Source organism: Mustela lutreola, chromosome 9, assembly GCF_030435805.1.
Source record: "Mustela lutreola isolate mMusLut2 chromosome 9, mMusLut2.pri, whole genome shotgun sequence".
Classification (NCBI taxonomy): Eukaryota; Metazoa; Chordata; class Mammalia; order Carnivora; family Mustelidae; genus Mustela; species Mustela lutreola.
This window is the reverse complement of record NC_081298.1, coordinates 12,082,789-12,109,570: the sequence shown is the minus strand read 5'-3', so window position 1 is coordinate 12,109,570 and position 26,782 is coordinate 12,082,789. Positions and strand designations below refer to the sequence as shown.

General features: G+C 53.2%; 1 protein-coding gene across 1 annotated transcript in view; it reads right to left on the bottom strand.

Annotated features, from left to right (window-relative positions):
• Positions 1 to 26,782, bottom strand: part of PREX1 (phosphatidylinositol-3,4,5-trisphosphate dependent Rac exchange factor 1) — a 176,636-nt gene that overhangs the window by 101,244 nt on the left and 48,610 nt on the right. The window contains exon 2 of the mRNA XM_059132900.1: positions 1,026 to 1,097. Coding sequence (XP_058988883.1) covers positions 1,026 to 1,097 — 72 coding nt within the window. The remainder of the gene's footprint in view (positions 1 to 1,025; positions 1,098 to 26,782) is intronic.

Genomic DNA, 26,782 nt, shown 5'->3' with positions numbered 1-26,782 from the left:
TGACACTGCATCACATCTGACATTCACAATGCACCCTTTCCTGTATGTGAGTCTTAGCTCATTAAAAAAAAAAAAAAGTAATTTTTAAAAAACTGTCATAAGTTAAAATTCAAAAATTCTAGTAATCTTTACATTGCAATTAAGAAATCAATTGTAAGAAATACACATCATAAACAGCGGGTCCCCGGTAAATATTTGCTGAACGAAGAATGTGTGTGTGCGTAAAAGACTTAAAAGCCAGCGCTGTCAGAGACCATCTGGGCAGCAAGACCTGAGCGGCTCTCTTTACATCTAAGTCTTAGCTTTCTTACCCAAGACGCTGGACTCAGCACTACACTCCATAAGGTTCCTGTCCAGACTAACGGAGACATGTGGGGGGAATGTCCTGCTGGATCAAGCCCTTTGTGTGCAATGCAAGTCAGGGACCTCTGACACCCACCCCACGCTGCCCCCGCTCGCCCCCTGGACCAGGGACCCCGGAGCCCCAAGAACTAAAGGCAGCTTCCCAGAGAGTGAGATCAGGCTGGAAAGCCAGGCCCGGGCAGGGCAGGGGCCTCTGCCGTGCACACAGAGGGCCTATTGATGTCCTCCCGAAACTCCCCAGAGCCGCAGCCAAGACGAAGGCCGGACCCAATTACTCAACTGCTCTGCCTCGCCACTCAATGCCCAGTGCAGGGGCACAGGCCGGGGCTGCCAAGAGGGCGGCTGGAGGTGCCAACGCTCCCAGGGGCACTTGGGAAGGGATTTTCCACTGGCTCCACGCCAGGGGGCTTGGCACAGAGTAGGCTGGGAGACAGGATGGCCATGACGAGCAAGGAGACGAAGTCTCAAGTTGGCTGAGTCCTCCTGATGCCCACCAAGCGCAGAGCCCCCAGGGGCCGCAGGGAGCACAGGCTGTGGGAGGGCAAAGCCAGCTGCCAGCAGGGGGGTGGTCCTCCCACTCTGCCCCCCTGAGCTTCGCCCCTAGAGGAGCAAGGCACACCGCAGCAGGACCGTCTGCAAAGGGCTGGCCCAGCAGTACACACCTTGACATTCTCTTCAGTGAGGCCCTTCTCCACGGAGTCGGCCACGTTCTGTCGGATGCGATGCAGAAAGGCCTAGAGGAAGAGAAGCAAGGAGAGGTGAGCATCCAGGCCTCTGATCTCCCGGCGATGGCCTGACAGGAGGGCCACAGTTCCAGTGCCCCCGAGAAGGGACACAGGACGTGGGCAGGGAGTAAGAAAAAACCTACCTAGCTTCTGCATTAAACACACTGGAGTATCCCCCACCCCATTCAGTCAACAGATGTTGACTGAGCATCTCCGACCTCAGGCCCTGTGACCTCAGGCCCTGTTCGGGGAACACAGCAATGCCCGGCCCTCAGGGAGATGCACTCCCTGTGCTCCTTACTCTCTCAGGTTAAAATTCACTTCCCTTCTTTTTTTAAATTCCTTTTTCAAAAATGTAACTTCCAAATAATAACATACTCACATCCTTCCAAAGTCAAAAACATAAAGAGTCAAAAATACAAAGAGCCTCTCTCCTGCACCCCGGGCCCCAGGGCATCTAGTCCCCCCCCAGGGGAACCACAGCTGCTCGTGTCCCAGGTCCCCCTCCGGAGAATCTTCATGCGAAAAATAACAAACGGGAAAATACATACTTATACACACATACACACCCGTGTTCTTATTTTTCCCCTTTCTTACACACCGAAAACACAGCAGCATACCCAGGCCACGCGGCACCTGCTTTTCCCACTTAATCCTGCTTAGAGATCCTCCCCATCCTTCCTAGGGAGCACCCCCATTCTCTGTTCCAGGTGCCCGGGATCCGGCTGTATGGACGGACCCCAGCTGTTGTGCCACGTTTTTTTCAGGGGCTCAGAAGAGAGGTCATCTCTGTCCTCTGTGATGTGGCAGACAACAAAGAGGAGAAAGGAGTGTCGGGGACCGCGGAGAGCTGGCAAGCACGTGCCATCGAAGGGGGATGGCCGCTTCTCCCTTCCAAGTGTGGTCAGGTGGGAAGGCGGCGGGCCCAGGGCCACCAGGTGTTCTGGTATTTTTCTCAACAGAAGCCAGAAATTAAGATTTTTTTTTTCCTTTGCACAAAGTCTCCCAGTTTTTAAATATCAGCAGAATATTGGTGGTTTTTGTGAGGAACCGGATTTTAGGGGTCGAGCAGGATGGGGGGGGCACCAGAATGGAGGGATGCAGCCGTGCTGATGAGAAATGACAGATGACGGTGGCCTGGCCCCTGTGGGGGAGGGATGGAGCTGTTGATGGAAAAACTACTGATAAGAACGCGGGGGCTGGGGGAGGGGGATGGGAGATGCACCCGAGGGAGACCGAGGCCCACACAGCAAACTGCCTGGCCTGTCCGCACTCGAGGACTTGGACCCAGGCTGACCTGGCATCAGCTATAGGCCATCCCCTGTGAAAATGACATCACAGTCCTGTCACAACCACAGGGCCATGAGGAGCTGCGGTGGCCCGGCCGGGTGCCCTCCCTGCCACAGCTGATTATAGCAATGCGGATCTGCACGGGGTCCCCGCTGCAGAGCCCAGATGCAGGTTAATTAAGTGTGTCTCTGTGCCCATGCTTGTCTGAGGACATCTCCTAGTGGCGGGGAGATGGAGGGAACAGCCCGGACGGAGAAAAGCAGGGGCAGGCAGGCCAAGAGGAGGCTGACCATCCACAGACGGCTGTCAGATCCTTTTCCATCAGCCAAGGATGTCGGTGTCTGTCACGGGGTGCCGGCCAGCCAAGGACTCGGGTCTCTTGGGGGTGGTGCACTGCAGCCTCACGTAGTGGGTCATGGGGAGGAAAGTCGACGACACAGAGCTGGGCAGAGCAGTCTCCGCCAGTCGCCTGGGCCCACAGTTAAGTCCCCAGCCTGGACTTCTCCCCTGAAGATTCCACACATCCCACCCAGACGCCGAGGGCATCCAAATCCTAGTTCCTGATCGCCCCTCCCAACCCAAACCACCCAAGCTCTTCCCAGCCGGACTGACGCCGCTGCCGCCTGCCGGGGGGCTCCAGCCAAAAACCCCCCGCTGTCCCAGTCACCCTCCACGCCTCTCTTTCTCTGGCACCCCACTTCTATCCATCAGCAAATTCTACCAGCTTCGCCTTCAACAGCCTTGGGGGCGCCTGGGTGGCTCAGTGGGTTGGACATCCAACTGCTGGTTTCCGCTCAGGTCATGATCTCATGGGTCGTGGGTTCGAGCCCCACATCAGGCTCCATGCTGGTGAGGAATCTGCCTGAAGAGTCTCCCTCTCCCTCTGCCCTTCCCCCTGCGTGTGCGTGCACCTTCTCTAGCTCTCTCAAATAAATAAATATTTCTTAAAAAAAAAAAAAATCCAACCTCTTCTCTCCACCTCCATAGCCACCCCTGCCTCAGCCCAAGGCACCACCTTGTCCTGCCTAGACCAATGCAATCACCTCCTCCCTGTTCCCCCTCATTGCCCCCAAAGTCCTTTCTCCACACACAACCAGAGGAATCCTATTAAATATGTAAATCAAAGCCTGTCAATCCACAGCTTAAAATCCTGGATGGCTTCCTACTGTGCTTAAAAAAAAAACAAAACAAAACAAAACAAATCCTCCCTCAGCCCATGAGGCCCCCCTGACCTCTCCACACCTTCCAGCACTTTTTCACTCCACACCTCAACGCTCTTCAGTCCCACCATCATTCTATTCCTTCCACCTGCCAGGAGACACTCCTGCCTCAGGACCTATGCATGTGCTGCTCTTACTAGCAGGATATTCTTCCCCACATCTACATGGGTCAGCTCCTTCTTATCCATCAGAACTTAGCTCAAATGGCACCTCCACCAGAAAGCCCTCCTTCTCTTCATACACTCCCCACCTTCCCATCTTGCATTAAAAGTCTATTAAAGGGGGCGCCTGGGTGGCTCGGTGGGTTAAAGCCTCTGTCTTCGACTCAGGTCATGACCCCAGGGCTCTCTGCTCAGCAGGGAGTCTGCTTCCCTTCCTCTCTCTCTGCCTGCCTCTCTGTCTACTTGTGATCTCTGTCAAATAAATAAATAAAATCTTAAAAAAAAAAAAAAAAGGTCTATTAAAGAGTGAGGTCAGGCAATCTACATCTGTTCCTCTGGGAAAGGCCAAGATAAGAAGGGAACATGGCTGGAATGAAACCTTTACCCCAATCCAACAATAAAGACCAGGTTTGGAAACTGACAGTTTGTGTTTAAGCAGAGATCCTCCTCTTTCCTGCTGTGTAACCTCAAGAAAATGCATTAGCCTCTCTGAGTCTCAGTTTAGTAATTCCCAAATAGGGGGATCACAGCAAGACCTCCCTACCTTTCAGAACACAACAGGATAAAGGGAATGGAAGCTCCATGAGGGTACGGGGCTTGCCTCTCTTGTTCCCAGCTGCATCCCCAGGCACCCCCGTATGCCCGGCATACAGAAAGCACTAAACAATGAAAGGAAGGGGTGGGATGTGCCCGACACACAGCAGGAGCCTGCTGAAAGCCTGCTAACCTTTTTCTTTTAAAGGGTCATAGGGGCCGGGGACAGCGCTCCTAAAGGATGCTTCAGCAGGGGCAGTGCTGCCGGGAAGGCCAGCCTCTAGCCTCCTGGGACTGGAGGGAGACAAAGCCGCACTGGCCCAGCCCCGCTGGGGACAGCAGGAAGCTGGGAGTGCTGGCCTAGATCGGGGCTTCCTGTCCTGGTTTCTTAGAGCAAGCAAAGCTACCGCTATTGTGCTGGGACAATGAGAGGCTCGGGCCACCCACAGAGGAGCCGCAAACAGGCCTTCGTGATGGGCACAATGGGCAGCTCGTGACCTGGAAAGAATGGCTAGGCAGGGGCTCTGGGCCCAGCTCTTGCGCTGCCCAAGGCACGATCGGCTGCCAATGCCCTCCGTGTAGGCGGGGTGGTTAGAGGGAGTCTTGGGGGCGACTCCAGATCCAAGCCTTGACAGCTCTGGAACACTCGGCCAGAAGCCGCTCTGTCTTGGGACCTCCCTTAGAGACGAGGCCATTCTCAGGATTCCCAGGGCTGCCTGAGACTCTGCTCTGGCCCCGCCATCTCTGTCCAGGCAGTGTCCGCGCCGTCGTGCTGCCTGTCCCCACACCTGCCCAAGCCCGCCTCTACTTTTGTTGACGATGATGATGGAACAGGTGAAGGATTTAGAAATGCGCAGAGAAAAATCCACCCAACAGCCACAAACTCCACTTTGGCAAACCTTAACATTGTCCCAAATTTGCTTTACACCATTTTCTGAAAGAAATTCATCAAATCTGGGGGAGATGCAGACCGGGAAGGGGCAGAGGAAGCCCTGGGAGGTGCTGGAAATGTTCTATCACTTGATCTGAGCGGCGGTTCCACAAGCCAATGCATATCCAAAGCCTCGCCCGTATATACTTCATACACGTACCGTGTGAGTATCAACCTCAGTGCAGATCAGGAAGGAACGAATCCTGGCAGAAAGAGGGGAGGCACTTGTGCACCTGCCCTCCTGCAAGCCACCCTCCCCTCCACCCACATCCTGGATATGGGACTCCTCATTCCCATGCATGCCCTTTGCCCATTTAATGCACTTATGTGAATGGACAAGCGATAAAGAACACTGTTCTGCGGGTTTATGATGTTTCTGTAAGTGACACACTTTCAGCAACTTCCTTTGCTCACTCGACATCACATTTTCCACATTCACCCACGTTGTCATGCATACCGGGCAGCACCTGCTCTCCAGACCCCACCCACATCCCTTGGTCCTTACCCCCAGGGTGCACGCCATCACCCCTCCAGCGGCCAGCCCCCCCATCTCGGAGCCTGAGGGCCCTCACCCCTGTGCAGGGCAGACCAGACAGACAGGGGAGAAGCCTGAGGTGTGCTTCCCTGGAGGCCCACAGTGGTGACCTGCTAGATGACGCACCTTGCGTGGCCACCTTCCGTCCCCCACTTCAATCCCTCGCTTGGCTGTGGATGGTTCCTGGCTGCTTCCTCCCAAACATACTAGTGCCCCTTGAATCAGTCTCTGGATCTGCTTCTGGGCAGCCCACCCAGGCTGAAGCCTCTGGTTGTTTGTTTCATTGCTGAGTACTTAGAAGTATCACGAGGCAGAAGTTTAGGTGGTTCCAAATGTCCTTCCGACAAACAGCACTACGATGGGTAGTATGTCCTTGGGGCTCAGGCACTCCAGATCCTCCAAACGTACACTGAGAGCCCCTGAGGTTCAAGTGTGCAAATCCCCCCAGATGTGTACCCAGGTGTGGGATGGTTGGCCAGGGGTTAGAGATAAGTTCAACTTAACTAGTTAATGCCAAACGGCTCTCTGCCATGATCGTACCACATACACTCCACCGGCGGGAGATGACAGTCCCCACGACTCCACACCTAGGACAAATCCATGTGCTCTCGTTCTTTCACGTAATAAACACGTGCTGAGACTCCCACGGTATCCTCATTAGCTCATTTCGAACCCCACAACCAGCTTTCTGGGTAGCTAGTTTGGTCCCATTCTACAGGTGAAAAAAACTGAGGCCCCGAGGATGAGAAGCCTAACAGAAGGCATCGAGCCAGAAGTCAACAGAGCCCAACCCCAGCCCAGGAATGTCTAACTCCTGCTTGCTGCTCGGAGGGGACCAGAGAGGCTGCTTATTGGGCCCACGTGTCTCCAGGGCTCCCAGACACAACATGATCGATTAGTGATGTCTGCCACAGCTATGGCAGTGGCAGGGCGAGTAGGGCTGTGTGTTTGCCATCTCCAGAGAGCTCCTGCCGCATGGAGGAAGGCAGGGAGCATGAGAGGCACTCACCTGAGGTCAAGCAAAAGATTAATGAGAAAACACAGATCAGACCAGGTCTCCTGATGGCAGGCTCCCACCTGCCCCACCTTGCCTCAGAGCAATGACTCCCTACTTGGAGGTGACCGTGCCCTCTGGAAGAGAAGACAATGCCCGTGGTTCCTGGGGTTGTCAAGACTAGGGATGTGAGCACTACTGGGTAGAGACCACTGATGCTGCTAACCATCCTCCACTGCCCAGGACGGGTCCCACAGAGAAGAATCTGGCCCCAAAGTCAGTAGCTCCAAGGGAGAGTAACCCTGCCTTAGAAGAGGCTTTTCTAAAACCCAGAAAGACAAGACACTGCAAGATGAGGGCTCCTCCCACCCCTCACTCAGCCACAGGAGCTGTACACTCCTTCCCCCACCCCCCGACCTCTGTGGTGGCCTCTCTGGCCCCAAGGGAGCTTTCTTCGCAGACGTTCAACTAGCAGGGGAGACTCCCCCTCCCCAGCTCACAGAGGTCTCCTCTCAGACCCAGAAAAAGGCGAGACTTGCCACATTCCCCACAGCCATTTGAACCCTGTCCCTCTTCCCAGAGTTGACTGGTCACTGTCGACAGTGGCCTCACGGCCAGAGTGACGTGTGGACCTCACTGTCTCGGAGCATCTCCCCCGCAGAGCAGGAGCCGTCTCAGGGCCCAAAGTGGCTTCATTCACTGCCCTATCCTCAGCCCACAGCAGGTGCTCAACAAAAGTGAGAAGGAACAGTGGGAGGGGGAAACTGAGGCAGGGGGGCCCAGAAGAGGCTCCAGAAGTAGCACTACAGAGTTAGGAATACTAGAATAGTAACAGTAACAATAATAAAAGTAATAATAAAACACTTACTATTGTTTACTATCACGATCCCTTACATCGTGGGGCCCTACTCTGTGCCAGGTGCTGCGCCAAGTGTTTTAATCCTCAGGTAACTGTAGCAGGTAGGTACTATTACTGCTGTGCCCATTTTACAGAGGAGGGAACTGAGGTCTGGCACAGTAAAAAGCTTACCCAAAGCCACCCAGCTAGTGAGTAGCAGAGCTGGACTTAGAACCCAGGCAGTTTGTTCTGGTGATGAGTCCCCAGGCTACCCGCCCCCAACCCCACACACACATCCTCAGTGAGTAACTATAGACAACAAACCACATGGACAGAAAACAGGTAGCAGCTGCCCTTCGGGGTGCCTCTGGGGAGCTGCCATCTGTCTGGGACCTGCAGCCACAGCCCAGGGAGGATAAATCTCTCCCTGGAGATAAAAAGGAATAGAAAGAGGCCTCCAAGTCGCTCTCTGAGACTGACGCCCGCAACGTGATCCCTGATGGGGGGTTGGGGGAGGGGCTCAGCTGCCCCCAAGGACACCCCTGCCGTGGCCAGGTTGACCTCACCAGACATATGGTGAAACCGGAGAGCACCAGGGGACCGGGCAGAAGTGAAGGGAGGTGGGGGCCAGGGCAGCGCTGGACTACAGCAGGGTCTGGGTGGCCGGGGGTCCAGGGAAGCAGCGTGTCACAGAACAGCAGGGCCCTCAAGTCCAAGCAGTAACAATAAGATGGGAATAACAGCAGCAGAGTGGGGGTTGCATGGCCTGCTCCCAGCAGCCCCACAGAGGCCAGAGTTTGGGGTGGGGGGGGACCCCTCAAAGGCCCACTGACTCCTTCCAATGCCCAAATCCTAAGCTCTACCCGTTCAACCGCTGGTCATTTATACCATGGCGAAAAATAAATCTCACACATGAAATCGAGATTTAATTTCAGAATCTGATTTCTGATTCTATCACTTGGGGTTTCGTTAAATAAACTGTCCATCTCCACAAAGGATGATCATGCTAGAAATGGTTTTTCAGAAGTCCAATTAAAGGGATGGACAAAGAATATTGATAGATCCCTAACGGTGGGGAAGAAAAAAACAAGTTACAGAATACATAGAATATAATCTCATTTTGGTTAAATAAATCATCTCTACATAAACAGAAAAAAGAACTGTGGAAGGAAAGAATCTAAACTTTGTGAGACTACAGCCAAGATTACTAGCTGTCCCCTGATATCTGGTCTCGTCTTTTCCTTTAGAAATAGAATCCAAGATTTTAGAATAAAGACTATTTCCCAGCTTCCCTTACAGCTAGCTATGGTCATGTGACTAAATTTGGGCTGGGGACTACCAGTGCACATCTGGTATGTTGTACCAGTACAACATTTTGGAGGTGTCCCTGGGGATGGGAAGAACAGGCAGGGATTCTTCTCAGCTATTCCTCCTTCCTACTGATTGGATAACTGATGCAATGCCTGGAGGTCAAGCAGCCACCTTGTACCATGAAGTAGAAACCATACTAAAGAAGATGTAGCAGCAACAGAGAAGCTTATGTCCCTAAGGACAGAGGAGCAGGTGCATCTGCCCCAGGGCTGCCTATAATTCAGTAAGAAAAAAAACTTCCATCTCATTGAAGGGTTTTATCCCTAACCACGAAACCTAATTCTGAGAGTGGAATTACAAGTGATTTTAACTTTTCCTTTCTTCATTTCTGTTTTAGTCCAGACTTCCAAAATGAGCATGTCACTTTCAAATCACAAGTCATTCTCTAACATAAATGTAGTCTTTCTCTTTCTTTCTTTCTTTCTTTCTTTCTTTCTTTTCTTTCTTTCTTTCTTTTTCTTTCTTACTTTTATTTTGGACAGGAGATGTTGCTAAAAAATACCAGACCCTCCCACCCACCCAGATCATCACTTCTTCAGCATCAAGGCCGCTAGTCTGCCTTCTCCTCCTGAAGGGCGTGTGTCCCCGTGCAGACAGGGCAGCACCCGCGCCGGCAGAGAGCAGGAATCAGGCAAATATGACATGAAAAGGTTTTCCTTCTGCCATGAGCCTCTGAGCTGTCCACGCTTCCTTTTCTGTGCTGACTCTAGAAACCACAAGGTCCCCCCAAGGAAGGTGCCTCTCTCAGCCAGCCCCCAGCCAGTTGGTCTGGCACTTCCACAGCCCAGGAAGAGAGAGAACTTCCCCATCCACAGCCCCCGCCACCACCCAGCTGAGAGTAAAACCCCCTGCTCTGCATTCTCACCCCTTTTTGTGGAACCCGTGCCAGCAGCAGAAAGCCGCTGGCCAGAACAACTCTCCCAAAATACCCAAATTTCAGATTTGAGACGTCACAGTCAGGAAAGGTTACATATTCCATCACAGAGAAACTGAACTGAGAGAAAATACTATTCCTTTTGCAACTTCACACTTATTCCTTTATGTCATATCTCATATAGCTCATTATGAATTCTGCATATGTATATAAAATTCAGCTCATTATATAAAACAGCACAAGTGATGTTACATGGTACTATACCTTTAGCAGACAATTATCTTCTTGTAAGCTACAGTTGAGGCCTCGATACTGTTCCATGAACATACCAAGTGCCATCCTACCTCAGGGCCTTTGCACTCGCTGTTCCTTTAGTCTGAAAGATTGTCTCCAGATACCTTCAGGGCCCCTTCCTCACTCAAATGTCCATCTAGAACCAAATGTCACTTCTGAGAGGCCTTCTCTCACCACCCCACTTTCAGCAGAAGCCCATCCTTCCCCTCCATTCACTGTATCTTATCCATCTTTTTCTGCCCTACAGCACTCACCTTCACCTACCCATATCTACTTCCTTGCTTGTGACTCCTTTACTGCCTGCCATGGCTACACCAGGAAAGAAATGGCTTGTTCACGCAGCATCCACCCCTAAGCCTAGATCATTCTGGCGCAGAGGAGTCAAAGTGGGTTCACGGGTACCAATGACCAGCTTGTTTGTCCTTGAGACTAATCCTACGAGGTATGCTTTGAGCATCCCCACTTTAGGGGCATAAATGAGCACAAGGGGGCTCTAGAGTCAGCTAGCCCAGGCTCCGTGCTTGGGTAACCGGGCCTCACCTTGCAAGGTACCCACATAAGGCTTAAATGCAACACCAAGTGTCAGCCTCTAGGTCTCCCTCCACCCCCCATGCTGAGAGTCCCCAGGATCCAGCTCGGCACCAAGCTCACAGAAGGTGCCCAATAAATGACCGTGGCAGAGGCAGGCACTTAGAATTCCATATTCAACAAGAATAGGCCCCTTCCCCCTGGCCTCTAGGCACTGATTCTCGGACTATCAGAAACACTGGAGAACCTGGGATGACCGCGTGGCTCCATGGGTTAAGCGTCTGCTTTCAGCTCGGGTCATGATCTTAGGGATCTGGGATCGAGCCCCACGTCGGGCTCCCTCTCCCTCTGCCCTTCCCCCATCCCCCCTCACATTCATACTCTCTCTCTCTCGTGCTATCTCCCTCTCTCAAGCAAATAAATAAAATCTTTAAAAAACCAAAACACTAGAGATCTTAAAAAATCCAAGTATTGGTTCCACATACAAAAAGAAAACTGTGTCGTCAAATGAATAAATGTCGATTTAAACCTCTACAAAGCCTAGAGCCTACATCCTCACGGCAAGCACTGAGCTGCTCTGCTCGGAGACATGCATGTGGACAGCATGGGGACCACGGCCTGCGGCACAGTTGAGCCAGTTGCCCGCACTGCAAGTCTTATGAGGCTGGGCCCCAGGAAGCAGACCCTGGCCGGGACAAGGATTTGAGGGCAAGTAGTCCGTCTGGGAGGTGCTCCAGCAAACACAGGCAGGGGAGAGAAGTGAGTGGGCCTGGGAAAGGGAAGGCAGCCAGTACAGGGCATGAGAGCAAGCATGGGGCCGTGGTAGGCGACAGGGCTGCCAGCCCTCCGTGGCCCCCTAAGAGCTAGTGAGTGACCTGGGGCAGGGAGGCTGCAAGGGAGCCGGGGCATTTATACACCGGGGCTGCCTGGAGGACGGCAGGGAGGGGGTGTTCATTCCCTGGCACTTCTGGTGGGCCCTGCAGCTCTGCGTGGCGAGTCTGGCTGGGAGGCCACCTTGGAGCCTCCCAAGAAAGAGGGTGGAGGGCCTTGCTGGGGGTAGGAGGAAACGTCTGGAGCGGCCCTGTCCAACAGAGGAAGCCTCTGAAGAAGGAAGGCACGCTGGCTGGTTAACGGATGCCCCTCCAGGCCAGACTAACCTTCCTGGGTCCTCACCAGGACCACCTCCCCAGTTGCTGAAACACTGAACTACTTTGGTGATTGGTAATACCTTGAAGGGGGTCGCGGGCTGAAGTCTGAGCAGGTAACTGAGGAACGCGGACAGGCCCCCGTCGGACCTAGAAGCGGTTTGCTACTGGAGCTGCCCCGCGGCAGGGCACCGACAGGTAGTCCCCCATGAGACAGGGCAGCATCTGGAAGGCTCCTCAGCCCCTCCACCCCCCACCTCTTCTGAAAGCCCTCTCTGCTCTCTGGAACTCTCCCTTCCTGGTGCGGAAAGGGCCCTGCGTCGCATGGGGCAATGGTCTGTGAAAGGGGCTGAGGCCCAGAGGCTAGAACCGCCTGATTCAGATCCTGCCTTTGCCACCTACTGCTGTGTGACCCACACCTGGGACTCCACCTCTCTGTGCCTCACCTGTGCCACGAATGGGAATAATAAAACCGCTGACGTCACAGGCTCCCACGAGCCTAAAATGAAATACCGTCTAAGCACACACGACGTGCTTAGGTCAGTTGGTTCAAATCTCAGCTCTGCCACTTTCTGGTTGTACAGTCTTGAGCACATTACTTACCGTCTCTCTGCCTCAGTTTCCTCCTCTATGAAATGGGGATAAAACGAGTCCAGAGGGTTACAGTAAGGATTATAGAAGCAAACAAGTATAACAAGCACTTTGGGGCCTAGGACCCAGTAAGGGCTCAGTAAAGCATCAGCTAAAATATTCTCCACAGCCCCACCTTGAGTTTACAGGGTATCTTCTGGGAACCCAAGCCCTGGCATCGACAGATATGAAGCCACTGTGTTTCCTAAGGAAACTTCTGGAATTGCGTCAACCCCATTTCTAGAGCTCCTATGATCTACCAGGGACATTCACACTTATCCTGCATTATTTTCACTTAGGATCGTTGCTTTTTCCATAAAAACAGTTCAGTGACTGCCTGCCTGCTTCCATGTCTCCTGGAGTGAGAAAGAGGGAAAGCTTTAGAAACTGAAGTGTGCCGTCACAGCCTCAGCACTAGGTGCACGCCTTGCTGTCCTCCCCGGTTGACAGCCAACCACATGGCCTCCTGAGTCACACCTTACTTCTCTGACTCTACCTCCTTGTCTGAGAAAAGAGGCAGCTGAGGTTTAAACAAGATGATGCAGGTAAAATTTCTGTCAACTACGAAGAATTCCTGGAAGAAGCTGGAAGGTGTGGCCGGGGGACTGAGCCAGGGGAGCAGGGCTGGGCCACAAAGGAAGCAGGACCCTGGGAATGATTCTATTCTCAGGGGAGAAAGCCACCACCAACCCTTCTCCGGGCCAACCGGTGCTACCCAGGGCCTGTGTGCACCAGGCACAGAAGTGGGCCCTGGAGACACACAGGACATGACCCTGACACAGGCGTGTTTGCTCTTTCCTGTGGCCACCCATTCACTCAACACTTACTACTCACCTACTGTATACTGGGCAGGCCCTGTGCTAGGAGCCAAAGACAGATCAGTGACTGAGTAAATCCACCCAATCTCTGCCCTCGTACAGCAGCTGCAAGACCAATTACATACGGATTTTAAAACGCAATGGCACTAAGGGAGGAGAGTTAGGAGTCAAAATAAACCCGGATCAGGACACAGAGGGATGGGGTCGAGGAGCCTCTCTGATGAGATAGCATTTGAAGAGACAGACACTCAGGGACTGAGGTGAGGTAGCAACTTTGCAGATATCTGAAGGAAAGGCATTTGAGATGGAGGGAACTGTTGGTGCAAAAGTCCTGAGGCACATTCAATCCTTTCAGACCATCCTAACTAAAATACCTATCCCTACTCCCATCCTGTACTCTCCACAGCACCTGTCACTGTGGATATTACACATGTGCATTTATCAACCTGTTGTTCGTCTAGTGCATCAGACTGTCAATTCCAGGAAGGCAGTGATGTTTGTGTGGCTGGGTACCCCACTGTATCCCACTATATCCCCAGAACTCAGGACTGGGCCCACCAGGGGGTAGGTCATACATGTTTAGTTGATGAATCATCGCTCATCTAGAAAAGATTCACCCCCCCCCAACCTAGTTTCTAGGCCCTGAGAAAAGGTGTCCAGTTCTCACGCAGCTCCACTCCATCCCTGACCATGGAGGAAGTTGAAGTTGAAGCAAAAACCAAGTTGCTACAACCTGCTGTGCACAGACTGATGCAATAATAGGGGGATGGGGGCCACAGAGGGGAAGCCAGCACTTTTCCCCCACACAGACCCCTGCCCCCACCCCGCGCCGCCTCCCCAGGGGCTGGGGCCAGACAACCTGCCATGCTTTCAACAATGACTCAGGCAGAGCCTCCTGCCTGCTAGCAAGCTAAAACTCACTCTCAAACTGGTGACCCACAGGCGTGTTTCGTCTGACCAGCAGCAGGCTTTGAGATAATTCAGCCGTGGGTCTGAATACCAGACTTCCCATTAAAATTCCAGTCCCTTCCTTCTTCTGGAAAAGCCAACCACAGGCGTCAAAAGCCCACTGGGCCCCAGCTGGCTTCAGGAGGATGAAGGCTCCCACCTTTACCCAGGGCCGTCGTTGCTATTTTCCACCACCCAACCTGCTGCTTACACTCATCTTCCTACTCGGCCCTAGGAACATCTGCATGCGAGAGCCCAGTCCTAGATGCAGTCTGGCAATGGAGAGCCCACTGTCCCCACACCCTCGCCCAGGGCAGACATCACTAATGGAACACAGATCTTGTTCCTGCCTAGTCTTTTCTATACTAGTAGGAATTTCTCTCCCGTTGTTCTTGTTCCCTAGACCTATAACATGGTCTAAGATCCTTCCTTTCCTAAGCCCAACTTCTCCCCCTCCTTTGCGCCCCTCAGTGTTTTTTCCTGAAGAATGGGCTCATCAGAGTGGGATTATGGCAGGGCTTCTCAAGCTTAGCACTGCTGCTATTTGAACAGGTAATTCATTGTTGTGGGGGCGTCCTGTGTAGGGCACGGCACGCAGCAGCGTACCGGGCCTCTGCCCGCTATACAACATGACAAAAGCAGCCCTCAGCTGTGACGACAAGAAATGCCCCCAAACATTGCCCAATTTCCCCTGGGGGACAAAATGTCTCCCAGCCGAGAACCACTGCGTTACATCAGAGTGAAGAAAACATCTCTAGAGCCAGGATGTGGGTGCGATCTGGGCTTGGTCATTTACTGGCCACGTGAGCCTGGGCAGCCTCTCTGTTGTGTTAGTTTCTCTCCCTGCCAAATGGGGATACAAGCACAGTAAGTGACCGCTGACGGGTGTGGAGTTTCTTTTTGGGGGGTGTTGAAAATGTCCTTAAATTAGATGGTAGTGGGGGCTGCACACATGTGTGAATATACTAAAAACCACTGTATTGCACACTTCAGATGCGGGAGTCATATGGGATGTGAATTATACCCCAGTAAGCTGTTACACACACACACACACACACACACACACACACAGCGCCCACCTTGATAAGCTAAGATGAAGTGTGCTAGAAAACACAGAAAGGAGCGTCAGCCCTTATCGTCAGTAGCAGCCCATGCCGATCAGGGGGCCTGTAAAGGCGGGGCGGGTGGGGAGGTACGGGCTGCGAGGAAAAGACTCAAGTGACCAGGATGGTGGTGGCTGGGAACAGGCTCCGCTTTGGGTGGTATTTCCCGCCGGAATGTCCCAGACAAAGCAAACCGAGTCACTCAGGGGCCCCAGGATGCAGGGCGGGGCGGCGGGACGTCCTGGGGTCCCTGTGCCCGTCTGTGGCAGGACAATGGGTGGAATGTGGTCTCCTCTCCAAGGGGCTGACACTTGACATCTGAAGACAATGACTTTCAAGAGGTTTTGTTTTTTCCCTCAGAGCAGACTTTTTTTTTTCCTTCTCCCCAAACAATTGTTCCTGGGGCTGGTGAGGGAGCCCCCCACCATCCCCCGCCCCCACCACTCCCCCGCCCCACACCCCCCACCCCCGCTTGTGAAGGATTGTGTTTGCAGAGTCAGGAAACAATGCACAAAAGTGAGAGAATGTAAAAATAGCGGTACTCAGGGCATGGCCAGGGGACGGGGACTCTGCATGGAGGATTCCTCTGCTTGGTTTTTTCCCACCCCCTGCTCAGACCTCAGGGAAGGCATTCGGGCAAGGGAAGAGTGCCCGCCTGGAGGGCACAGACGTTTTGCAACTCAGATGCAGTGTCCCCACTGCATCTGAGAGGCATTACATTTAGGGTGTGTCGGCTACGTTCCCACTGCTTCTCGCACATCACCTCATCCCGGACCATCTCACCCCGGTTTACAGAAAAGGAGACCAAAGTTCCCAGTGGAGAAAGTGCCAGCCCCACCACGTACAGCCAGGTGGAGAGAGCTGGGATCTGAACTCTGGCCCATCAGTGTCCAGCACTGGCCTGCCGCATCCACTCTGACCTACGCTTGTGCTCTCGGCTTCCGGGGCTACTCACCCACATCCCACTCATGATGGGGCTGCTTCACTGAAGCTGTGTCCCCACCCTGCTCCCTGAGGGCAGGCACCTTTGTCCACATGGTCCAGCACGGTCTCTGGCCCTCCAGACCCAGAAGGGAAAGGTGGGGGAGACCTTGCAGAGGGAGCCTGTAGCTGCCACAGAACAGAGAGGCCCCACTTGCCCTTGACCCCAGTGGTCGACCTAACAGGACCCCTGTGTTAGGAGCGTCCTACTTCCCGAACCTATAAATATGTGGCCTTGCGTGGTAAAAGGGACCTTGAAGAGATGATTAAGTTAATGATCCTGAGATGGGAAGGTTATCCGGGAAGATCCAGATGGGCCCAACAGAATCACGAGGGCCTGGGAAGTGAATGAGGGGGGCAGGAGAACAGCACCAGGGTGGCGCGGCAGGAGAAAGACTCCCCTGGAGGCGCCTCAGAGGGTTAAGGCCTCTACCTTCGGCTCAGGGCATGATCTCAGGGTCCTGGGATCAAGCCCCGCATCGGGCTCTCTGCTCAGCAGGGAGCTGCTTCCCTCTCTCTCTCTCTCTCTGCCTGCCTTTCTGCCTACTTGTGATCTCTGTCAAATAAATAAAATCTTTAAAAAAAAAAAAAGAAAAAGAAAAAAGACTCCCCTGGTTTACTGCTGGCCGTGAGGATGGAAGGGGCCAGGAGCTAAGGAACACAGGCCAGCTCTCGAAACCGGAAATGCAAGGAACTAAATTCTTCCCAAGAGCCTCTGTGGGGAGCACAGCCCTGCGAACAGCTTGATATGGGCCCTGTGAGGCCAATTCCGACCTCCAGAAGTCTAGGATAATAAATCCATGCCATTTTGTGGCAGTTTGTGCCAGCAGCAAAAGGAAACTAATATAGCCATCCTGCTAGAAAGAAAACAAAAGCTCCGTGCATCTACAGTGAGAGCTGACATGGTCCTAACACCTCATTATTAACTCTTACAAATATGTAATAGAGATTATCATATGACATAGCTACCTAATTCATTACATTATGTATTAGTCTTATAATTAGGAAGTTGTGAAATGACTTCTTTCTCCACCACTCACAGTCTCTGTTAGCAAGCATTCGATAAGGACAGATGGGCCAATAATGATGATTATGACAATAATTACAATAATATAAACTATCCTGAACTATCCAATTATACTCAGTTCCTGAGTTTAAAAGCAAGGAGCCATTTGGTAGGATCAGATGAAGGGAGGCCTCAGGATACCAAGTTATCTGAACGATAACGATGCTTCTGATGCATGTGGCCACAAGAACGAGCTTCCACATGTATTAAGTACTTACTGTATATCAACACCAAGGGTCAGGGAGGAGGTAACTGCTCTGTCCCTGTTTTACAGACAAGGAAACATAATCAAGGAGTAGAGTCATTTCCTCAAGGTCACGTAGGGAGGAAAGACTGGAGCCATGACTGAGCCCAGGCCATGGGGCTCCAGAATCAAGTGTTTCCATGGGGTTATTTTGCCTCTTAAGTTCAGAAGTTGGGTGAAGTTACTTGTAGGAGAACAGGGTGGCCTGGTGGGATGATCAGGAGTTGGGAGACCTAGGTCATTTACAATCCCTGCTGGAGTGACAACAGGCAAGTCAAGAGGGGATCTTTGCAGAATGCACATGTAGTTCCCTCCATCCACGCCACCACGGCCATCACTTGGCTGCCCCCTGCTCTGAAAACAACAGCCAGGACCCAGCCTCACTGCTACCAGTAAAGGATGCTGCAGCCAGCTCTGCTTTTAGGCTCTTCGGGCTGTTCTGAAAACACACCAAGTTTGCTCCTGCCCCAGGCCTTTGCACATACTGTTCCCTCTACCTCCAGCACTCATTTCCCCGCCTTCACTTAGTTAACAACCATTCACTTCCCCCCTCCGCCAATGAAATCACAGCACACACAGTCTCCAGTAGCTCCATATATATATATATATATATATATATATATATATATATATATATTATTTTTTTTTTTTTTTTTTGGAGAGGAAGAGAGAAAGCAAGCGATCATTGGGGGTGGAGGGGTTGGCAAGAGGGAGAGAGAGAGAAGAAGGCTCCCCACTGAGTGTATGGCCCAACATGGGGCTCTACCTCACAGACCTGAGATCGTGATCTGAGCCAAAACCAAAGAGAAAGATGCTTAACCAACTGAGCCATCCAGCTGCCGCTCCATACGCCCTTCTTAGCACCACCAGAGCTGTATGTGAACTTGGATTTTGAGATGATTCAATTAATGACAGTCTTCCTCACCAAACGGGAGAGCTCCCAGAGGTCTTGCTTATTTAGTTTTATTCCTGTTTCATTCACTCTGTTTTAGCCATAGTTTCAGGCCCAGCCCTTAGCACCACAGTGCCTGGCATTCAGTACACTTCTGATGAATGAATGAATGAATACGTGAATGAATGAATGAAATGTCCCTTTCCCTGCAGCTCGGCTTCCTCATCTGTAAAATAGTAGTAATGGTAGTGCCGACTTCAAGGATAAGCATGAGCATTACAAGAAATGATGCACACTAGCTAGGCAACTGGGGAGACTGACTCCTCTCTAAGCCTCAGTTTTCCCCTCTGCACAATGGGTACAACACAACGCCTACTGCTCAAGACCTGCTGGCTTGGTTCCAAACGCAGCCTTACCACTGACTCACTGTGCGCCTTGGGGAAGCCATGCCCGTGCTCCATTCTCTATTTCCCTCTATGAAATAAGGGTAGCAGGGGTCAGACAAGAGAACCCCCAAGGGCTCCCAGCCCTGGATTCACGGGGTCAGGCCCACCTATTCTAACCACTCCCAGCCCCCACCAACTTCCAGCCAAACCAGTAGCCACCAGCCCCAGGATAGACTGGCAGGCCACCAGAGACTTTAAAAAGAGTTTTTCCACAGCTCCTTCCCTGGGGGACTCCACCAAGGCCCTGGGACCCCAAGGAGGGCTGGAACAGGAGGGCAGGGGAGGCCCTGGCCCCAGTCCCCACCTGCCCGCTGGGGAAGGCCCCAGAGTGTAAACCTCAGTTTCCTCTTCAGTAAACGGAGATTCAAACACCTACCTCAGAAGATCAAACAGATAATGAACCTCAACTTCAGCGTCACACCCAAATAAGGCCTTATGAGAGGTCAGCATTTACTGTTACCATCACTGATATTATTTTTATCTATCAGCACCTCCTGATAAAGGAAAACCTCACCCCCAACATACAGACCGCACTGTATGTTCCTGACATTTCCCCGAAACTGAGTGTCTCCCTCCACTCCAGTCATATGGGCTAGTTGGCCCTCCCCTCACACACGCCAGGCTTGTTTCCACCGCAGGGCCTTTGCACGTGATGCTCCCTCAACCTGGAAGACATTTCCTCCAGCTCTTTACAGCACAGGACAGGTAAAATGTTACCTCCTCTGAGAGCCTATCTCTGACCACCGTGGCTGCAGCAGCCTCCCTCAACACCAACCCAGTCACTGGCTAGCGCAACAACCCGGCTGTCGTCACAACAGATACATTATTTTGGGCACTGACTAGCTGTCCTTCGCTCCATGGAGGGACAGTTCTCTGAGGACAGGGATTTCTGTGGGTCTGGCTCACTGCTGCATCCACCGCCCTTAGAACGGGATGAAGCACACATAAGATGCTCAGAAATGACTTGTTGAGAGAAGACAGGAGGGATGTTACATAAGCCACCGAGCAGCCCGCTTCTACATCTATAACACAGGATAAATAAGAGACTGTCTCAGAGGGGTCTTTTGAGGGTTAAAGAAAACATTACGTGCACCGTAAAGTGCTGAGCACGAGGAAGGAACACAATGAAATGCCCACCCACAGGAGTATGGCTGAACAAACACGACGTGATACAACTCAGCCATCAGAAGAAAAGTGGCTGACACGCGTGACAATGGGGATGAGTCCGAACACACCGCCTGAGCCAAGACAGCCAGACACGATGGGGTACACCCTGCAGGGTCCCCTCCACAGAATCCAGAAACGAACAATATGCATCTTTGATAAAGAGGTTACAAAGTCGTTCCTTTTCTAACCCCCACAACCAAAAATCGTTACTTTTTCTTGCCAGGTACTGACGGGCAAGGTGCCCGAGGGAACCCCTGGGGTCAACATTCTAGGTCTTCGCCTGGCGATGACGCACGGGCAGGCTCACGGCAACACCTGCTTAAGACTCACACACCTTACTGTATGTAATTATACCATGATAAAAATTATTCCAAAAATCATTTTCAAGGAAATGATGGGAAGGGTTTTATCCTGTTGCCTACACATGGGTCTCGCAGGCCCTGACAGCAAGCACACTGCTCTGGCTTCGGGCAGACGTGGGCCCCCACACCACCCACGCAGCCCTGGCTTCTGTGGGGCCCGCCCTCTGCACACACCCCTCCACCACTGCCCCCCGGCCCAGCTTCCGAGAAGATGCCAGAACAGGAAGTGTGCTCTGAGGCTGTGAAGCAAAGAGACAGAGGGTGGCACCGCAGGGGCCCTGAATGAGATGTCACCTTGAATGCTGTAGGAGATCCTATCTGGGTCTTCGATGGGTGTCCCCCACCCACCACAGACAGGCACAAGGACATCCACAAACACCCTCTCTACAGCGGATGAGGTCTCTCCAGGAGTGGACTGGGCGTGCCCTGTACATCACAAGCCACCCCACCATCGCTGCCCTGCTTTAAACACTCTGAGAGCAGCTACCACTCCCGGAACAAAACCACGCTCCTTCCTGCAGCTTTCAAGGCCTGACATCATCCCCTCTGGCTCCTCTCCCTCTTTTCTGCTCCCACACTAGCCTCTTTGACCTTCCAGGGACACCCCTAGAAGGCTCCTGCCACAGGGGTTTTGCATCTGTCCTCTGGTATCCATCCAACTGATTTCCTCCCCGCACCTTCAGGTCCTGACTCGGAACATCACCTCCTCAGGGAAGCCCACCCTGACCACCCTACTTAAGACTGCCACACCCTTCCCAAGACACCTTGCCTTGCTTCTTTTTCCCACAGCACTTGGCATCCACTAACACTATAAACTTTTCTTATTTCTCCACTGTCTCTCTGTTATAAAGTCAACAGGCACAAGGGACTTTTTCTGTCTTGTGCACTTACTGCATCCCCAGGCACCTGGGACATAGCAGGTGCTCAATAAAATTACTTGTGGCTCCAAGAAAACCAGAGGCTCATCATAGGATTCACTCTAGTACTTTGGGAATTGTTTCAATTCTCTTACTAGTATGTGTTAACTTTCACAATTGAAAAGGCACAATCAGAAATCTGGTTTTAAAAGCCAGGTGGGAACCACCCCTAGGTCACTGGGTCTGAAGTCCAAAGGCTGGGCATAAAAACTACCAGAGAAGCTTTTCAAAAAGTGCATTTGCCCTGGAGGTGCACTGAGAAGTGCTAGTCTGGCTCCAGAAGTCTGGGGAAAGCCAGGGAACCTGTGCCTTTGTACAAGCTCCCAGAGAACCTCGAAGGGCTGGAGGGCCTACGGAACTCAGGTACAGGGCAGGTGGTCACGGAGGGCTGCTCAAAGGAGGCATCGTGTTTGGGAGGCTCCCGCTAAGAAGTCTGCTAAATGATCTACCACAAGGTTTACATGAGGCCACTGCCGCCACGTAACACAAAAGGTATCGAGGTCGAGCCTTATGGGGGTGCGGCCCCAGCAGCGCACAGAGGAACTGAGGCCCAGACGATGAAATATTCAAGGCTGATCCTCTTTGAGAATTGACTCCACCCTGGACACAGTCCTGAGTGCTCTACAAAAATGAACCATTGTGATCCTCAGCAGGACCCCGGGTGCTGGGGCGGCGAAGCATGTTTCATGACGACTCCTACCTGTGTCTGATTTTTCTACAGATGTGTCCAACCACATCCCTGCACAAAATCAGGGTTCCAGAAAGCTGGGCCAAGTTTCTCAGAAGGCACAGGAATGGCCTGGCAGAGTCCCCACACCCCCAAGATGGGACAAGAGGGGTCATAAGTCTACACCCTGAGGCAGAGCCATTCCTGGCAATCGGGCCAGCCCTGTCCCTGGGACCCTGAGTGATACATAGCCCAATGTCACCACTGAACCTTGCCTGCTGGAGAGATGCCCTCACCCACGGCCCAGCGCTGGAGCCGAACCCCTGGGAATATGGCAGGGGACTCATGCCTGAAGGAACTCATGAGTCCACAGATACATCGCCACACAGTGGGTGAGATGTGCCATTGGAGGACAGCATCCCAATGCCCTAAATCTTGCCCCTGGCCACCAGCCACAAAACACGAACCCAGAATCCTCTATTCAGCTCCAAACAGAAGCCCCAGTTCCCTTTTTGTCTTTGCAGAACTTCCCACCACATGAAGCCCAAAAGGAAGTCAAGAATCCGGCAAGAGGAATGGTGACAGTGACACAAATCATTTCATGTCTGCTGAGGAAAGAGGAAGTAGAGGAAGTGGCAGCTCGGGCCAGGCTAGGACTCCTCTGCCCACTGCCGTGCAGCAAGGGATGGCCGCGTGGCAGCACCCCAAGGCCAAGGGAGAAGCTGTCTGGAGAAATCAAACAAGTCAACTCAGCAACAGCGCATCCATGGGCAAGCCACTAATGTCACAGGTCTCCGTTTTACGCATCTGGAAAATGGGCAAAACAGTATCTACCACAAGGGCTGCTTTGATGATTTAAATAAGGGAAGATCTACAGATGGCCTCCAGGGACAGGGCCCAGCACAGAGTGTGCACGCCTTAATGTCCGTACAGATTATTACAGGGCCCAGCACAGAGTGTGCACTCCTTAAATGTCCACACAGATTATTAAGTTCCAGCTTTTCACCCTGGCATCTGGCCCCCACATCCTGCCAAAGCCTCCTCTGGCGGAGCTGTGGCCCTGCCCCTGGCCTCCACGTGCCCCGCGCTAACCCCGGTCCTGATCGCCACTAACCATACAAGGCACTAGCCGCATGAGGTGAAGTAACTTTCCTGGGACAGAATTTCTGTGCATTCATTCAGCAAGTGTTTACCGAGGAGGTGGCATACAGGCTGACACCTACATTTAGTTGGGGAGTGGCCACAAGGCCCATCTGGCTGCGTGTGGAGTATGGACACTGGGAGCCCCGCGGGGAGGCTCCGGCCACAGCCCGTGTGGGAGATGGCGGTGGACTCACACATCTAGGTCAGACCCTAGATGCATTCTGAAGGCAGAACCCTTGGACTTTGCTGATGGACGGGATATGGGGGGTGAGAGAGAGGAGTGGAGGCTCACTCCCCGGTATCTGGCCTGAGACACTGGCAGGAAAGAGGTCACTTTTCCTGAGACAGGAAAGACTGTGGTTTAGGGGTTGGGGATAGAGCGAGAGTTCAGTTTGGGACATTTGAAGTCTCTGCCTTCATGCAAGCCCGTCTGGCAAGGAAGAGACTGTCAGCAAATCATTGCGCAATGTGGATTCAAGCGCAATCGTGGTGAGCACTGAGAAGCAGGACTGGGCAAGGGGACCCGGGCAACGGCGTTCAGGGAAGGCTGCCTGGAGGAGGCACATCAGAGCTGAGGCCAAGAGGCTGAGGAGCTTGAGAAGAGCGAGGGAGGTGAGGAAAGCTGGTATCACTATGCGTTCCCCACATTCCGCAGTAGCTCTCCCCTCGTCGTCTTCCGCAGCTGGAGGGACAGAGCCCAGGAACAAAGGCCGGGTGGCTTCTGTGGCAGAACCGTGGGGTCAGAGTGAGGCTGACGTCCCAGAACCACCTCTTTCTTGTTGTGTGGCCTTCAGCCGGTGACTTCACCCTTCTATGCCTCAGTCTCCTCATCTATAGAAGGGTGTGAGGGTGCCAACTTTCCGGGGTGCTGCTCTGGAAACCCAGAGGGTACTGCCCCCTCCATCCCCCAACTCAGCGTGCCTCCCCTGAGCCCCAGTGAAAGCTGCTTTGTCTGAGAGGCTGGAACAAGCCAGGCTGGGAGCGGCTGGGCCCCGCAGGGCTAAAACCACAGGCCTGGAGCGCCCGCTCTGGGCAAGCCTCCTGCCCCCAGTCGCCCTGGCCGTCCCTGCTGGGATTTTCCATCCGTTCAAATCGGGAACTAGGAAAACGCACAGCCTCCCAGTCTGCCACGGGGCAAGAGTGTTTTTCCACAGTGAGGCCGAATTTCGTCCGCACCAGTAGCACGGGGCGGCAGGGGCTTTGGGAAAGAGGAGAGGGGTCTGGCTGGCAGGGAACCAGAAGGCAGTTTCTCCTCAACTTTGGGGAGAAAGGACGTCTGCCGGCCCGTGTGCCTACAGGCCAGTCACCACACTCTTGCTCACGCCATTTCTTGTTCACACCCCTCGGGACACACTGCTTCTGCGTCCTTGGTAACTATGAATGTGTTCATTCACTCACTCAACAAAGTACAGATTTAGCACTTGCAAAGGGCCAGGCACTGTTCTAGGCCCTGGGGATGCACTGGACACAGCATTATGAAGAAACTCAAGTGGGTAAGGGAGGTCTGCAGGGGAAGGCCTCTCCAAGGGAACAAACAGTTGAGACCCAGATGAAAGGAAGAAATGAGTCATGGGATACCAGGGAGGAACACAGCCCCAAGCAAGTACAAAGGCCCTGAGGCAGGGGCCTGCTGGAGGTGGCTGAAGCAGAGGAAAAGGTGAGTGGCAGGACCCAGCAAGGTAACCCCTGAGGCGGGCTTCACAGACTCTGGGCCGAAAGGCACACGGGACCCCAACCATACAGGCTAGGGAGATGGGACTCTGATCTAAGCACGGCGGGTCACTTGGCAGCTCTGACAAGCCAGGGAAAAATCCGAGTCCTCAGGGTAGGACTCAGGTGAGTGCAGTCCCATTTCCCCCAGGACAGAGCAAAGGGCTCCCAGCCCTGACAAGAACCCCCACACCCTCTCACTGGACCTGACCATCAGCTTCCTGGGGCTCATCTGTCCCCATCTATAAAATAGAGACTCAAGCCCTACCCAGCCTCCCGTGGGGGTTCAGTCAGGAACATGCTGAGACACTGAAACGAGAGGCTGCTCTGAAGCCCCCAGGTTCCAGCGTCAGCTGGGCCCCCAAGGACCCGGCCCCCTTCAGACAGCCCGAAACAGGCTCTCTGAAAGCTAAGGTGTCTGAGGAGGCGGCGCCTGGCAACCAGACGCCTGCCTAGCAACGGTGGGTTGGGATGGCAGCCGGGCTCCATGGCAACCAGCAGCTGGGGCCCTGGAGGCCAGGCAGTGCTCCAGAGGGGGAGTCAAGGCAGGGGGCTCCCAGGCTCCTCTCTAAAGCAGCGTGACTCACGGCCCCTCAGCAAGGCCAGCAGGCACTGCTTGCAGGACTGGAGGACCAGGCCTCCCTGCCCTGCCCTGCGCTGGGTCCCTGAGTGGTTCGCTTGGCTTCTCTGGGCCTTCCAGGTCCTCTCTGGAAGGGAGGCTGTGCCCACCATAGAGGGGCACGTGAGAGGTCAGCACTAACACACAAAAATAAGAGCAGCGAGCATTTACAGAGAACGTTATATTCTGTGCCATGATCTGATTTACTTCTCCCGAGGTGGATGCTATTAGGTACTAACCCCATTTCACAGATGAGAAAGCAGAGGCACTAGGAAGTAAAGCATCGCACGTAGCAAGGGGCAGTCAGGGAAGCTGACCGCCATGCCAGGCCTCTTAACCAGGCCATCACCCTGTCCCTGGTGTGCAAAGAGCCTGGGGTTGGTCCAGTCAGCAAATCTTCCTACGGTACTAATAAGAGAGGTAACAAGAGCTGCCAAGGTCCCTGAGTGTGCAGCATGGGCTCCCCTCGTCCTCACGACCTTGTGAGATGACCACTACCAACAGCCCTTGTTCCAGAGGAGCCACCAAGGCAAAGAGAGGTGGAGCAACTTGCCTGGAAGGGACTCAAGCCAGTCCTGAAACTGCACCACCAAAGCTCACACCAAAACCCATCACCCCACACGGAGCCCACAGTAAGTGTTTGATCATCACAATCGGAGCTGCCTTTGGAAAAGCCACAGAGTCCCCAGTTCAACTCTCCAGCCCCAAGCTGTGGCCCAGGGACACCCCCCGCCAGCCATACCCCATCATTCCCCTGAGGGTGTGCCGGCTGTCACTGGAATCCGTCCCCCACCCAAGCAGCCACACAGAGAGCTGTTAACCTGTCTTCCTCCAGGCTGGCCACTGGGCTGGACATTCACCCCACCCCCACCACCCGGAGTCATCTGAAGAGACAGCCCATGGGGAAATAAACGCCTCCTGAACGCCACATCACAGACATCTGAGAACAAACCTTGACATCACGGAGCCGGGTGGGGTAGGGGAGAACCTGGATGCTGGCAGGCTCTCCGCCCAGAGTCTCCAGGCAGCAAGGACCACATCCAGTGGACTCTGCTAGAAGGCCTACAGTTTCACTTCTCCCAGACTCGGCTTCCTCATCTGGAAAATGGGCACGTAATGAAGTAGTGCCCTGTAGCAGCAAAGCTCTGAAGGAAGGTTGCGGATGAGAATCAACACCCAACAGAAAAAAGAAGAAGAAGAAGAAGCAACAGCAGCAGCAGCAGAAGAAGCAAGGCCCAGAATAGCACCAACAACACAGCTCTGACT